The sequence below is a fragment of the Triplophysa rosa genome, linkage group LG18, assembly GCF_024868665.1.
Source record: "Triplophysa rosa linkage group LG18, Trosa_1v2, whole genome shotgun sequence".
In the NCBI taxonomy this organism is placed as follows: Eukaryota; Metazoa; Chordata; class Actinopteri; order Cypriniformes; family Nemacheilidae; genus Triplophysa; species Triplophysa rosa.
Window position 1 is genome coordinate 15,541,622 of NC_079907.1, and position 16,894 is coordinate 15,558,515.

The 16,894-nt window shown below is 43.5% G+C and overlaps 1 protein-coding gene across 10 annotated transcripts in view; it reads left to right on the top strand.

Annotated features, from left to right (window-relative positions):
* The window catches only part of LOC130568718 (protein shisa-6), a 90,671-nt gene that overhangs the window by 56,557 nt on the left and 17,220 nt on the right, over positions 1–16,894 (top strand). For 3 of the 10 annotated variants that reach the window (XM_057357690.1, XM_057357697.1, XM_057357692.1), the window contains 3 exons: positions 7,099–7,137; positions 13,679–13,735; positions 16,176–16,196. The exons of 2 other annotated variants lie outside the window; for them this stretch is intronic. In XM_057357690.1, the coding sequence (XP_057213673.1) occupies positions 7,099–7,137; positions 13,679–13,735; positions 16,176–16,196 (117 nt within the window). The remainder of the gene's footprint in view (positions 1–7,098; positions 7,138–13,678; positions 13,736–16,175; positions 16,197–16,894) is intronic. 5 more of the 10 variants (XM_057357691.1, XM_057357695.1, XM_057357694.1 and 2 more) reach the window with 3 other exon arrangements.

The following is a 16,894-nucleotide window of genomic DNA, read 5'->3' on the forward strand; positions in this document are numbered from 1 at the left end:
CCTTCCTGCAGTGACTCTCCCCTGGGCATCTCGGCAGTTCCGGAGGTGTTCGAGCAAATTTCCTTTCTAAAAGAGCAAATATCTCCAGCGTGGCATGTCCCGCTGTTCTCATGGGTGCAACACACTCATCGAGGAGGGGGACGGACACGATGCCTGCTTCCAGCATGCTGGGGCAGACGTTGTGGATACGTCCTGCCCACACTGCGGGCGGTGACGATTCAGACATTGCATCACGGGTGGCTGTGTTCCCACGGGACTCAGCCACCACCTCGATTGCTCCCCGTTCCGTGGCGGCAGGACTACGGCCCTGCCGTTCGCTACGGCAAGCAGCGAGGGTGATATGAGGATTACTGTGAGCGATAATCCGCCAGCCACTGGCTCACGGACCGTTCGCACCTCGTCTCGCTCGTCTGACCGTTCCCCAGGAGACGGTCCTACTGTCTTATTCCTCAATCACGTATTCGGTCACGATGCGTGATGATGAGATGTCTCTTGCAGCATCGGGGGGTGACGTACTGCCATCCGACTCCGACGATTCCTCGGGCTCCCTCCCTCGGGGGGTCGAGCCCAGGAAGAAGCGGACGTCGAAATGTCAGCCATGCTTTCCCGGGCCACCGTGAGTGTTGGGTTGCAGTGCCCGCACTGCCTCTCCCGGTGCTCGCGGCTGGCAACATGGCGCCTCGGGTTTGAGCGCGGCTCCAAGCCGCGCCCGCCCCCAGTGCCGTGTTTACCGGAAGTGCATGAGGAACTTAGTAAGACCTGGAACACCCCCTTTCCGGCACGTTTCACGTCAAACAAAGTTCTGTCACCCTCTCTTCCCTCGAGGTTGAGACAGCTAGAGGATACGTTGATGTCCCCCAGGTGGTGCCGCCGCAGTGCACTCTAGCCCGTTGGCGGCGGCCACCTGGGGGGGGGCTCGACCTAGACTCCCGTCCAAAGCATGTGGGGTCACATCTCTGGTGTCGAGAGCTTACATTGCGGCAGACCAAGCTGCCTCCTCGAGGGTAAGACCGACCCAGCGCTTATGCAGGAACTCCGCGCCGCCACCAACCTTGCTCTACGGGCGACCAAGGTGACCACGCGGGCCCTGGGTCGGACGATGTCCACACTTATGGTCCATGAGAAACTCCTCTGGCCGAACCTTGCACAGATGAGTAACGCCGAGAAGGTCCGCTTTCTCGACGCACCTGTCTCGCAAGGGGGGGGGGCTGGTTGGTGATACTGTCGAGCCACAGTTCTCGACAGTAAAGAAGCAGTCCTCCGTGCCACGACTCGGCCGCCTCGGCCATCGAGTCCCGTGCACCGTCTGCTTCCCAGCAGCCCTGGTCCTCTTCGACTCCCTCCAGCTCTGGCGCCCCCCACTCAGGTGCCCCCCCCTGGAGGAGACAGCGAAGAGGAGACCATCGCCCCATCAGCAGCCGCGGCGAAGCGGCCTTCATGGGAAGACCTCAGGGGGATTGAGGCTACCATTGGGCCCGACCCCAGCCACATCGCTGGGAAATCAGATAGGGACGGATCCTGCCCCGTCTCTCCATCTGCTGGCCCCCTCCGGGGGGCTAGCACCCACTTACTCTTAAAAAAGAGAGTTTCCTCTCTCTCTGGGTTATCACAGCCGCTCCCACCCTCTGCACGACGGTGAACGGCAAACTCGACGTTGCGTCACGGAGAAGCGCAATGTCAAGTATAAACACCAGCCCTCAGCACTCTCAGTCAGACAGTGCGTTGATCTGCGCAGTCGCCAGGCAGGAAAAGCAGCAGAGCTGATCTCCTCCCTGGGGGACCTCCCCCGGCAAGGAATCCGTACTGCTAGCTATCGAACCACCCCCCGGGGGGACGATGAAAAAGATCGAACCTTTAGTCCCCCTGTCACATTTCTGGGATCCTGTCCGAGTCAGTGTTGAACTGCCTGAAGCTTTCAGGCAGTCAGCGGTCCACCTGAAACTTTTTCAGAGGCTCCTGGGATACATGGCATCTTCGGTGGGGGTGGTCCCCCTCGGGTCGATGCACATGCGACCGCTCCAACACTGGCTACAGAGTCAGGTTCCTTGGAGAGCTTGGCACACCGGCAGCAGGCGTATGGTCATCACGCTTTTCTGTGGCACACCCTAACCCCCTGGTCTCCCATGACCTTCTTGCGGACAGGGGTCCCCTTAGGGATGCCTCCCTGCAGGGTTGGGGTGCCTTGTGCAATGGGCACGCAGTGTCGGGGCAGTGGACGGGCCCCCGCCTGCGTTGGCATTTCAACTGCCTAGAGTTGTTGGTTGTGCTACTTGCATTGAGGAGGCTACTATCTCTCGTGCAGGGCAAGCACGTGCTGGTCCGGTCGGACAGCACAGCTGCTGTGGCGTATATCAATTTGTGGCATTCGCTCTCGGCAGCTAACATGACTCGCCCTGCGCCTCCTCCTCTGGAGTCAGCAGGTGATCAGCTCCCTGCCAGCCACACACATCCCAGGCGTCCTGAACCAGACAGCCGATGCGCTCTCTCGTCAGTGGACGCCTCGCGGAGAGTGGCGACTCCATCCCCGCGCAGTCCGGCTCATTTGGGAGCAGTTCGTCCAGGCACAGGTGGTCCTGTTGCCTCCCCGGACTCCACCCATTGTCCGCTTTGGTACTCCCTGTCCGATGCACCCCTCGGCACGGATGCCCTTGCGCACAGCTGGCCGCGGGACAAGCGGAAGTACGCCTTCCCCCCAGTTAGCCTCATTGCACAGGTCCTGTGCAAGGCCAGGGAAGAAGGAGCATCAAGGGGTACTAGTGGTACTAGTCCTTCATTGGCCTAACCAGGACTTGGTTCTCAGAGCTAAGGCTCTGACAACAACTCCCCCCCTGGCCGCTCCCCCTGGCGAAGATCCTGCTTCCCCAGGGGAAGGGGCACGTTACGGCATCCCAGGCAGAACCTGGTCTCCATGTCTGGACTGGACGAGAAGATCCTGAGTGACCCACCCCCGGTCTGGTTGGGACGTCACTCACGCTAGGGCCTCAGCCACTGGGCGGCTATACACCAATAAGTGGCGCCTCTTCTCGTCCTGGTGCTCTTCTCGGCGAGAAGACCTGCGGAGTTGCTCGATCGGGAACGAGCTGTCCCTTCCTCAAGAGAGACTGTGGAGTAACCTCTCCCCCTCCACACTGGGAGTGTATGTAGCCGCTGCGGCCGCTCATCATGACCCAGTTGCTGCGTAGCCTCTGGGACAGCACGACCTGGTCATTAGGTTCCTAAGGGGCGCGAGAAGGTGACCACCTTTTCCGTGCTCCGTACCCTCTTGCAACCTAGGTGGCGGGCCTCAAGAGGCCCCGCCCCCTTCGAGCCTCTCGGAGTTGCCACTCTTTCTCACTCTCTATAAAGACGGCTCTCCTGATGGCGCTCACCTCCAAGAGGGTAGGGGATCTGCAAGCACCCTCTGTGTCCACAGATTGCCTAGAACTCGGGCCCGGGATTCTCACGCTGTCTTGAGACCCCGCCCCGGCTTCTTGCCCAAATTTCCCACCACTCTCTCGAGAGACCAGGTGGCGAACCTGCAGGCGCTCCCCACTGGGGAGGAAGACCCAACCTATCTGTGTTGTGTCCAGTACGCGCACTGCGCCTCTACTTGGACCGCATGCAGAGCCCAGAAGCTCTGAGCAGCTCTTTGTCTGTTTCGGAGGTCAGCAGAAGGGAGGGCTGTCTTCAAACAGAGGCTGGTACACTGGATCGTGGATGCCATCGTTATGGCATACCGATCTCAATTCGCCCCTACCCATTGGGAGTGAGGCACACTCCTCATGGGCACTGGCTCAGGGCGCCTCTCTAGCAGACATCTGCAGAGCTGCGGGTTGGGCTATGCCCAACGACTCCGCGAGGTTCTAATACCTACGCGCGGAACCAGTGTCAGCCCGCATCCTGCAGGGCAATGTGTAGGACCGGCAGCCGGTAGGGCGTACGCCTGCGAAAGCCCTTCAGCGGCTATTACGCCTCCCCTCTTTCCCCCACTGGGTAAAGAACAGGCATTTTATCCATCACTAGCACCTTCCTCGGGGCAGGCTGGGCAGAGCAGCCCTGCCCCCTTAGGCCGGGGAACAGTTGAGTTATCTCCCACATAGCTCTAACCGGACCTAGTGCTCCAGATGTGGTAACCCCCCCTCCGTGGGCTGTTCCGTCTGATGTATCCTCATGAATGGTTCCCACCTCGGCAACCCATGACCTCCCTAGGTGGACTCCCACTTTGCGGTTAACTTTAGTCCGCACATTTTCCCATGAGTTCTCCCCTGATGGTGAGACCATGTGGTGTCTCCACTAATTCCTCCCTATGGTAGGTAGTGTTCTCTGCAGCGTTTTTCCCCCAGGTGGAATAATGCTTACCCAGTGGCCCTTACAGTGCTGGGCGGCTTCTCGCTGTTTAGAGAACTAGGCCTCCGCCCGTGACGGCTGGTGGCAGGGGCTTCCCAACTTTTTGGTAAAGCTCTGGGTCCCCCTTCCTTTCCACTGGATGGTCATAATTTCGCGTTAGCGCCTACGTCTGACTCGCCTAGGCCAGTCAACGTCGCTCCGCTAGAGATTGTGACGCGGCTCAGTGCTGTGGCGTCTTCCATAGGAACCCCATTCTGTCGGTTCGACACAACGTTGAGAGACCGACAGAAAGGGAACGTCTTGGTTACGGATGTAACCTCAGTTCCCTGATGGAGGGAACAAGACGTTGTGTCCCTCATGCCACAACACTGGCCGCCCACCCCAGCGGTCGGGGGAGGATGCTTAAGGCTCCTCAGACAAAAGTTGAATGAATGAGCACGCTGGCTTCCCTCTTATACCCAGACATCCGGGGAGGAGTCCGGCATGCAAATTTCATTCGCCAATTTTCATTGGCCTTTTCTAAATACTCAGAAGATGATAGGTTCTCAAGACAAACCCCATTCTGTCGGTTCTACACAACGTATCGTTTCCTCCATCAGGGAACTGGGGTTACATCCGTAACCAAGATGTTTTGTGCACATATTGTGACATATTAATCTGTGGTGCTCACATGGAAGCATGAGTTTAAATCTGGCTTGCAACATAGAAGATTCCCCCTCTGCAATAGATTCTCTCCTTTTTGTGTTTTAAATGAATAAAAACGAAACTTGAATGAAATGAAACTTTAAACATTCAAAGCCTAGGATTTGTGTTGCAATAAGCATTAGTTGTTAATATGCATTATATGGCTTCATAGTTCTGTGACTCACAGATTGTACTTTTACACTTAACAGAGCATTAAACTCATCTAAAATCTGGTGTATGTCAAAAATTGTAATAAAAACAAAGACAGATGTTTTATGAGGAATGCAATACATCAACATCACTTTCTCCATCTAACACTGCGACCCGTTCTTGAGCAAAACAGTACACCTCAGAGATTTCCGGTATTAACCTCCTGTAGAACAGTGACCGCTTACAGAGGCACAAGGTCAACCGGAGTGGGTTGCCGGACAACGCCATGCCTCTGCAGTTTGAATCTCACCGAGAAATTGAAACCCCTTTTTTCTGAGCTTGTGAGGGTGGTGGGTTAAAAAAGGCTGATATTTAATCAATAATGATGGATCAAAGCGCTACACCTCTGCTAGCCTGTGGTAACAGCGCATTACTGTTTGCTACATCACTGTAGCTTTTCACCTCATTCCTTTTTTCTTTTTTCTGTTCTTTTGCCTCACTTTTGATCACTGGAAGGGACAGCTTTAACCAAAATCTAAAGCTTATGAAAAAACTCATAAAGCCACGTAGGAGCTTTTGAAAGATCTAGTTATCTGAATGGGAGCTTCACTTTGATAAAATCAGTTATATCGTATGTATTGCCACACGGTAGGTGGCTTGCCGGATGTTGATAATAGAAAGTAAGAGGGTGTTGAGACCATAATTCAGGGTGCTGTACTGGTGAAATTGAATTTTTCTGCCACCTCAGATTTGATGTGTATGCTGAAGTCAACTATTATCCTGCCATAAGCTAGTAGCAGATTACAGGCCTTTCCAACTCTGACAGTCATTCTGTGCCACAAAGATGGGAATGTTAGTCATAGACATGGTACAAAGAGAAACTGAACAATACTCAGAATATGAGACGTCAGTCCAAATATTTAAAAAATATAAGGTGAAAACTTTCAAAGCATTGACATTTTATCTTGGATGTAAAGTTTGTCGGATACCTTCCTTGTCTGACATGAACACATGATTGTATGTATTTGTTTTGTGCAAAAATGTACATCCACTGAATGAAAGAATAAGATATTTTAAGGGGAATTCACGTGACACGTGCCCACTGATAGCATGTTTTTTTTTTCTTCCGTTTTTGCTGTTTAAGCGCCCACCAAATTTGTGCTTAAAGTGGCGGTAACATGCCATTTCATGCATTCGACTTCTCAAGCTTAACATGGTCAACTTGTCAAAAAACGAGTTGAACATATGACGTGGTATTTCTTTGCTCCAATCACTCTGCCAGAGTTGGTACAGGTTTCGGAAAGCTTTTTTCTAACATGTATTCCTGTTTCGTAACAAGGGTTCTTAGTCCCTTATTGGACAATTTTCCCGGAGCGTGAGAGAAAGAGCATGCTCGTCTTTTTCCATTAATAATCGTACAGCTGTATCTGTCTTCTATAAATTTGATCAAACTTCAACATATGCAGTGCCTGGTTAATGTGGATTGCGAGCTTCGCAAACGAGAAGTGGCGCCGCCGTTTTGTGAATTCACCCCTTTGTGTTTGTTCAGAGTGTTTTTTTCTGATGTTTATATCCAAGTTATTCAAATGCTGTTTCATGCTCGCAGAAATAATTACAGCATTTTCAGAACACATTCATTTAAATGACGCCTTTCTTTCACCACGACTTCAGTCTCTCTTGCGTAGCTGCACAGTGATTCATTCTATCCTAATTCATTTTGTCTAAAGCCATTGTTTGCCAAGCGGAAGGACAATTTAGACATTAATCTCATCTCGGAGTGACAATTCTTAAAATAAATGGTACCCTCCCCTTCCCAGTGATCACAGTATTATGGATATTTCCCTCCCTCACAACAAAGTGTGCTTGTATTTAGTGCCACGGTCTTTTCTCATTCATTCACTCACTCACACCTTCACTCTGCCTGGTTGTGTCTTCTAGGGGAAAAGCACTGGCCGGTCCGCTCTCAAAGTCACCATGGTAGGAATGCCAATTTTGTGTAGTTGACTGTTTCTTTCCTTCGGCCTCTGCCTATGCCCTTTGTCTGTGTTTGTGGTGGATGTGTAAGTCTGTGTAAAACTCACTCCTCACCATGTAGCTCTGTGGAAAATGGTTGATTAGAGCTTTGTTCTGTAACGTCTCTCATTGGAAGCCAAGCATTCTTTTCCTGCTTAATCTGCACCCCTGTAGTGTCTTTGTTCCTCTGGACTTTGCTTCTTTCTCCATTGCTTCGGCTTCAGAGCACCTCTGGCTTCGTCACACAGAGGAGCACACATGCTAGCGCAGGGATAAAGACAGTTTTGAATGATGTTACTTCTTATTAATTAAAGAAGACATCAGGAAAATCTGTGCTTATCCCTGTGGGCAACGTGATGATGCTCATTGCAAAAGAAGACTTCGGCTGGCATCAACGAACCTGGTGTGTGCAAGAGAAAAAAGGATCTCCTTATAATTTTGTTAATGTATTTTGTTTTTAAAATATGGAAAAATTTTGAAGTGAATTGTTGTTATCACATGCTTACTACATGTTATTACAAGGTTATTACAAAACACATTTATAAAACGTATGCTTATGTGGAATAAAACCAATGTATCACTTTCACCAAACTTAAAACACATGTAAAATGCTCTGTATATAAGATCTGTACTTTATTATCATTATCAGTTGCTCACAGACTCTTTAACATGGTGTTTAGCATTGAGTGCACGCTTCTGGGTATGGGTCAATGTCCGTGAAATTGCTGGAATGTCTGTGGTTTTGCTAAATGAGTCAGTGGAGTACTTTTCATTCAGATCCCAAGAGAGAAATTGTATAATCACTTGGAGAGCCAAATCAGTATGTATTCGTCAATGTACATAACACTTAAAGCAAATACAGCTTTGCTTGAGGAAGGCTGTTTATGAGTAAATATAATGTAAATGATAAAGAACTCCATCTTGCAGATGATGTTACTGGTTTTCTTTTAGTTGAATAGGTTGCTATTGAACTGACCTGCATTATACATTTTTGTCTGGATAGCACAAACCTTGGGCAAAAATGAGAAATTACCTTAAAAATATCTATATGGCAAATTTCCACATGTGTAGAGCTGTAATGGCATTTAACATTTCACAATTAAATGTTAACCGTTTTTGTCAGTGGTTAAATGCCAAACCCCAGTGACTTTGCGTTTGTCAGAAACAGAGAGGAATTGCAAGCCATTTGGATTCAAACTGTCAGCAGGTCCGTTGGGGCGGACCTTGTTCCCCCACAAGATCATTAGTGCCCGAGCAGCTCTTGATGCACTGCTTTGGTAATAGAAGGCCATAGATGTGCATTTAGAGCAGGTGCATAAACAGACACAACTTCTGGAAGGGAACGTGGCGTTCTTGTTCTCAAGCCCTCCCACCTTCTCACGTCGATGCTGTCTCAATCCCTTCCGGGCATCTCATTAGTCTGAACAGCATCACCTCTTGAGAGCAGAGGGGGCTTGAGTGTCCTCCAGAATATGCGTCAGTCTCTTTGGTTTTGTGTTTAATATGTTTTGGGATTTTGTGATGATTTGTGAGTTTTTCTTTGATATTTCTATCATGTTAAACCAGCTCTTGTGACAAAACAAAATATGTACTCAAACAAGCAAATGTATTTGTTTTTGCTGTATGATGTGCTTGGCATGCTTACCGACCTTAGATTGTGACACATTGTATTCATGAAGGATGCTGTTAATTCTTGACAACATGAGGCTGGACTGAGACATGAGGGACATTGCACTGGAGGCAACACAGCTGTTCATGCAAATGTTCTCACATGACCTTGTTTCCTCTCTTCTTGTTTTTTTTTCGAACAACTTTTGATGTTATTTGAACTTCAATTAGAGAAAAGCGTAAGCATGCCTTGTTCATAAATGAACTAAATTGAACTTGTATATCCTTAGGCTTTGTCTAATTTTACATACTTTTTTGTATTGCTGTAATGATTGTTGATTTTCAGATTTGTTTTAAAGCTCACAGAATGATGCTGATATCTCAAACTATTTTCTAACACAAGCTCAGTTAGATACTGTATCACAGGTTTGTAATTTCATGCTAATGATGTGTGAAAACGTTTCAGGAATGTGTGTAAAAAAATGACAAAAGCTACCCCCATCGATGATGTTTATACATTTCATTCCCTAGTAAAAATGCAACAGAAATGTCAAATTACTGAATCATTGCTGGGCCATCTGGACATTACTATTCATACTGGAATGAGTGTTGTTGTCAGGTTATATCAGATGTGAAACAGGAGTATTTGCAAAGTGACGATTTATCGACTGTAGGCATCGGGATCAGTTTGCCAGCCGTACTGTTTTTGTTGCAAAAGACCACATCAACATTCGTGGTGTCTGATTCATCCAAAGTGCATTTCTTCACAGAACGAGGTGGATGTTAAAATGATATACAGTTAACAGGTTTTTAAACCGACACACACTCGCAGCTCTGGATAACAATTTTATCATCATCTTTAAAACTATCTGGTTTTATAAACCAGACAAAGCAAACATTACGTTGCATCATATTACCTGGTTCAGAAATTAACCTGAATTTTCTACCGATGAAGACCTCAAACGATATCCTCTCCTCAAGCTATTTATATTCGCTCTTAACCTCTCTGACCCACGCCATGTTATGAGCAATCCACTGCAGCCCCATCTTGTTTACTAAATGACTTTAGAGATTCAGGCTGAGAGAGCCCAAATTGGCACATACTGTATGCTGAGAGAATACCGGTTTGTGATTGGCTGAGAGAGCAGACCTCCTGGCCACAGCCAGACTTCAACTAACCGGCTCCTCAAAACCAACTAATTGGTCCCCAGATTAAAGCAGGATCATTGAACTGGACAATGCTTCTTATTAATTAGAGCTCATGGCTGAGCTTTGAGCTCTGGCTTTTCATATGTGCCACCGTGAACGCAGTGGACCTGAGACGTTTTGGACATTGTGACCTCATAAGTGGTCCTTAACTTTTACTTTGTCAGTTTTAATCAGGAGTTGGAGAGGTACAATTTGAAGTTCGGAGTAAGGATTAGGATGAGACATTGTTTCCTAAGCATGGGTTTTTTGTACCTCAGGGAGTCCTTAAAATGACTTTACTTTGCTGTGCAAATAAAACCGAAGTGGTACGAATTAACATTCGTTTACATTCGGTTAACTAGTATTAAATGAGTTTAAAGGAACACAGTTCTTAAAACTTACTGATGAGGCTTTAGTGGTAGGCTATGTAAGGTTGGCGAATGTGCTAAAGGACCCTGCTCTTGCTCTTTTGTTATTTATACTCATACATAAATGTGTTTCAAATGTTTTTACATAAATTACGATTTAATGTTATCAATGAAACTAATTGCAAAGTATTACAAAATGTATATTTGTTATTGGACGTCCTTGAATTGCAGTGTAGATTGGAGTCCCTGGGACTTGAAATCCATTGAAAGGTTCATATAATTTGATGCCCTGTCTAAAATCTATACATAATGCACAAACTACAGGGAAGCGCAAACATCCTCATCACGTAGAATACCAGGACCGATTGACTCCGATTCTATGGAAACGGGGATCGTCAGTCATCAGAGCTGCCTGACAGATGTAAATGGATGTTAAACTAGTCACTCTAATGCATTTTTAAACAGGCACAACAGCAGATATCCAGACGAGCATGACGCTGTGCTCCCTCTAGTATTCACCCATTTATCACACCGCTTCATGAGCACATCTTTGCCAGCTCGGAATAGCTGTCATTCATCATTGCTCGCCACACCGCGGTCCTCGCGCTGGATGCTGCGGTAGTCTGTCTCAGCATCCTTATGAGCACCGCGTCCCATCGCAAAGCAATCTCTGCTGAGCCGACTACTTCCCGCAGTGTAAAAACATGGCTCTCGCGGATTCGCACTCTCGTGGCAGACTTGATGACAGATGACAAAGCTACTTCGGTCCTGCAATACAGGTCTTGAAAGTAGGGAAAATATAAATGTCAAATGGTGAACCTCCGTCAACGTGAACTTTCAATTACATGCTTGATGATGATAATCACTTGTGTTTTGAATATGTGGAAGTGGAACTAACACACATCATCGTATGCAGTGTTTTGCACATTCTCATTAATGCGGCAAGATACCACCAATAATAACGCATTCTGATTCCTGCAACTCTTTTAGTTGTAAATGAGTTGTTTGTGCTAATGCATATTTCCCGATATGGTTTATTTACACTACATGGCCAAATGTGTGGGGAACTAATTATCAGGTTTGTTTACTTCAGCTGAAACAGGTGCGTTAAATTAAGCATATAGCTCTGCAATTTTCTTTGTCAAACATTTTTTGAAGATTTTGGGCCATTTTCTGTTCCAACACTACCATTGTGCGCTCATTAGGGGAAAAATTCACCCAAAAATAACAATTCTGTCATCACCTGCACTGTAAACCCAAATGTTCAAAATAATCAAACAGATTAAGTAATGTAAACTTAATTTAATAAAAAAGTTCTACTTACTTAAATATTTTAAGTTCCTGAAACACTTTTTTACTTTTGAGTAAAGTATAATGATTATTTTTGATTAACTTGAAGTTTTGACTAAAACTCAAAAAAATGTTTTTGCTCATTGTTCAATTTACTTAATTTAAACACGTTAAAGACTTAATGTTAAAGATTTGTTAGTGTTTAATGTTCACTTCTCTTAGATATTTAGAAGAGTTTGACATATTTTTCAGTTTTGTGGTTACCATTGTTTAGAAGAGTGGTGCATGCTTAGACTCTGCGAAGCTACATTTGACCTGTAACGTGTTATGTTACCAGTGAGCAGTAACTGTGCTAATGCCAGTTCTGAGATCAGTCTCTTCTTGAGCATTTTTGCTTGCATAAGTCAATGTATTTGATTTATGCATATTAAGACTAAGAAATATGTTAAATAAATAAACTGAAAGAATTTAGCTTAGTTAACTTAAAAATGCTATTTGTGTGTACTTATTTGTTTAAGTTCTGTCTACTTAATTTCATAAAAAGGATAAATTAAATATTTAAGTAGCACTTGTTAAGATTTGGTAAGAACTTTAACTTAACAGTAATCAAAATTTGAAAGTTCTGCTTGCTTAAACCAAGAACCTCTAAAACTCAAAAATGTTTGAGTATTGCCAATTTATCCGGGTTTACAGTGTGCATTTGAGAAACAAAAGAAGATATTTTGAGAAAGAACAGTACAAATATAAATACAAATAAAAAAATCTAAATATGTTTACTTGACAAGAAAAGTGACATTATAAGTGATATTATAAAAATTAAGTGAGTTCATGCCTACAAGCAAAAATATCTGCCAATGGAAAGAAAAATAAACTTAAGTACTCAATAAAGAGCTTAAACTTAAAAACAATTCTTAGCCCACTGGACAATTGTTTTTGCTTGTTACCTTTAAGCATAAACTCGCTTAAAGGGATACTTCACACAAAAATTCTATCATCATTTACTCACCTTTGAGTTGTTCCAAATCTGTATACATTTCTTTGTTCTGATGAACACAGAGAAAGATATTTGGACGAATGCTTAAAACCAGACAGATTTTGCCCCCCATTGACTCCCATAGTAGGAAAAATACAATAGTAGTCAAAAGTGCCCCAGAACTGTTTGCTGTCCTACATTCATCAAAATGTCTTTTGTTCAACAGAATAAAAAAAATGATAAAGTACTTTTTCCTATGGGAGTCAATGGGGGCCAAAATCTGTTTGGTTATAAGCATTCTTCCGATATCTTTCTCTGTGTTCATCAGAACATAGAAATTTATACAGATTTGGAACAATTCGAAGGTGAGTAAATGATGACAGGATTTAAATTTTTGGGTGATGTTTTAGTTAAAAATACTAAATATGTTATGTCATTTTGCTTTTTGACTAAATGTATTTTATTTCAAGAATTGTTAGATATTTGATCTGTAAAACCAGACATTATAACAAGAAAATAGCAAGAATTTAGTTTTTCGCAGTGAAGTCAATGGGAGTCCATGTGTGTGGTTACTAACTGTCTTTAACATGTCTTCTATCGTGTTCTGCAGAAGAAAGTCATACCAGTTTGGAAAGATATGAGGGTGATTAAATAATGAAAGAATTTCCGTTCCAGTCCATAAAGGAACTATTTTACTAGCTTCAAATTTAACTTCTCAGACATCATTGAACTCCAGCTATGAACCAAACCCCATCACCTGACATCAGTACCTTACCTTACTGATGTTCCTGCACTTGAATGGAAGTAAATAACCGAAACATCCATTTCAAAACCTTCTCAGAACAGTAAAAACTCGTAAAGCAGCAATGGAGGAATGCTTGTGGTTTTATACTAAGATTACTTTTTGGCCATGTAGTGTGTGTTTTGACATTTTGCTTATTTCGCTATTAATGTGTACTCTTTCTGCTAAAGGTCATTTCTTCCATTTGGGCATTCACACTCTGGTTTAGAGCAAATAGTCGGCCATGGTTATGTTTACTTTGCCACCAAATCAGACATGTCATTGCTTTTTCTGCAGGAGCCCATCAACATAACCATCTTGGTCTTAGTAGCCCAACTCGAACGCCTAAAAATGGTAAGGACCATGTTTCTCATTTAACAACACCATATCACAGGAACAATCCTGTTGTAGGATTATTGTAGCTGTCACTGGTCATTAAGTGTTCACGTGCCTACAATAGTGATTGGTCCTTTACTCAGATCAATGGCATTGTCCATTTTCATCACCATCAACACTGAGAAAACATGAGAACCTTCAGTTTGACTTAATTTTCTGGAGGGGATGCAATTTTAAACCAGTGTAAGATGTGACAAAGACATGCTGTGAATTATTGTGCCTTCCTGGGCCACTCTGACATGTCAGAAATTATAAGTCTGACACTCAAAGTGTCAAGTTATATATTGCACATGAAGCCTTTTATAGTTCTCTATGCCGGTTCTTCAAAGCACTATTTGTTTTACCCTGTCTGTTTCAAAGGGCACCTTGGACACTCTCTGTTCAAACTTTAAACTCTAAATAATCTCTCCCCAGACTTTATCTAGTTCTGTGCCCACATTAGGTCCCCTTTTTCACTGAATGGGATAAAACACTGGTGCCTAATCTGCAACCTTACTGTATGATTCCTGCCCTTAAGAAACAAAATAAATGGGAATATTTCGGAAATTATAATGCAATATTTTTCAATATATGAAAGCAGCAGTTCCTTAGTGCTCAATATATTGTAATATATTAACAATGTATTATTTTCAAATGTATATTAAATACTTCAATAATATGACAGGTAATATATAGGAAAATATATTTTATTTGCATATATTTATTTCAATGCAGAAAATGCTGACAAAAAGCAGTGTAAGGTGTCTCCACATTTCATGATTTTTTTTGCCATAAATCATTATTATTAGTCAGCCTTTAATGTTTTTCTATTGTATTAAAGTATTAAAAAGTGTTTTAAAAAAGTATTAAATAAAACGTATTAAAAAGTGCTTGTCAACTTTGACAACACAGTATTAAATAATTTAGAAGATAGCATGTTTTTTTCCATTTCCTGAAAATATGAGGTTTTGGAAGGACAGTGACAATATCATATGTGGCAAAAAAGCTTAAAAAATGCAAAGAAATAATGTTTTCTATATATTACTGTATTAAATCATTTAATATTTAAAAAATACATAGAATACTTTAATATGTTTGAATAACACAATATATTGAATTATACATAATGAATTGCTTTTCATTTATTGGAAAATATAAAAACTTGTTTCCAATATATGGAAATGTATTATTCAACATACTGCATTATATTTTCCACTATATTCTCATATATTTTTGTTTTGTGAGAGTTCTCTCGTTACCTGCAGTAGCATTAGCTCAAGAACCAGCTCCACTTCGGTGTTAAATGGGTAAGAAAGATGGGCTTGTACTGGTTGTTCATGCCCTAATATGGTTTATTAACCTTCCAGATGCTGATGTTGTAATGTGGGGGCTGGAAAGGTTCTCACTAGTCAGCAGCAACCGCTCGGCTTGTTAACACTGATTAAATCATTGCTTTTGGTGAACCACTTCAGTCCAAATTGGGATGGGGGAGGATGAGAGTCAAAAGATGGATAGCTCTTTCTCCCAACAAGCTTTAAAGCTTCTCTTTGGATCAGTATTTAAATGACAAAGCCTGTTAATGCATTCACACAGAGAAGCTAATTCACCGCATGAAAAGGGATTCTCCTGCTACATTTTGTCATTTATAATGACTTATGTAGCTTATGCATGTCTGAAGCATTACCGGGTCAGATCAGCCTGCAGCCAGGTTTTGTCACGAAGTCTGAATCTCTTAGCGTCCAAGCAGGGATCCATCCACTGGAGCGCTTACCAGCAGAAACCCTTGTGCCTTTATACTGCCATGCACTAAAAAACCCTGTAATTTTACAGTTATTTAAAAAAAAAGATGTTTCATGTATAATGTAAAAAACCTGTAATTTTACAGAATTTTGCTGTTTTTTTAAACAAATTTGCCCGCATATTTTTGTAATACTGTCAGAAACCGTCAAATCACAGAAAAAGACTGTAAATTTAAAATTTAAAAGAAAACCATAATTTTACGGGGAAAATTTTACAGTTATTTTAACTGTATATTTCTGGCATCACAGCTGCAGTAAAATTTCATTTTTTAACAGGATTTTTTTATACATTTTTATTTTGAAATACGTCAAAAATGTGAAAAATGTCAAATTACACAAAAAGACTGCAAATTTACAAGAACAACATGGAAAATATGTAATTTTACAGGAAATACTGTCATTTTATGTTATATTTCTGCTGCCCCATCTGCCGAAATGTTTTTCCATATTTTTTACAGTATAGTCAGTGATTGAATACTGTACTTTCAGACAAAAAAGTCATGTCAAAACGTATGGTTCATTATAACAAACCAAAAAGCACCTCCCCCATTTCCATTGAATTTCCTTTCTCTACACAGTGATGTTATTGAATTGCATTTGTTTTTCCTTGAATTGACCAGCTCACAGATCTCTAAGACATGGTAAGTCATATTCATGATCGAAATTGATTTGCTTTCTTTTATGTTTATCCTTTTCCTTCCAATTAATGCACCTCACACACCTCAAAACAACTAAACCCCATGGCATGTACAGAGCAAGTGAAAAATGGAGTAAGCGCTGTATAAACATTGCTTGTCCTTCGTATTTACCCCACTGCAAGCACCCCACAAATCCACCCTCTCACCCACCAGCTCCCTGGAGTGTTTGTTTCATCCTAGCTCCTCTATTGCTGTGGTACTCACAGCCCTATTTTTAGCCCCCCGGTCAGACCAGGCTCACGCTGGCGTGATGGGCACGTAGCCGCAGGGACGAGGGGACAGGGGGCTATCGCCCTACTCCCACGTCCACATCATATCACATCAGTCACGGTCCTCCATTATCAATGACACAGCTGATAGAATGTGATCGGTCAGGCCATGACCCAGCCCCTGTGACACTGTGATGTTTTTCCATAGCCACTAAACCCCTGTACAAATGTTCCCTAATTCTACACGCTAGTGTCCTGTAATAGTATACATACTATTAAAGGGGTCATATCATTAATCACATTGACCTTGAATTCTTAAAGAGTACATAACTTGGGATTTTTAAGGTCCTACTTTGGTTTATGGAGTGTCCAACAACAAGTTTATGTACATAGAAGATGTAAAAACACTATTATTCATCTGTCTAATCCCCT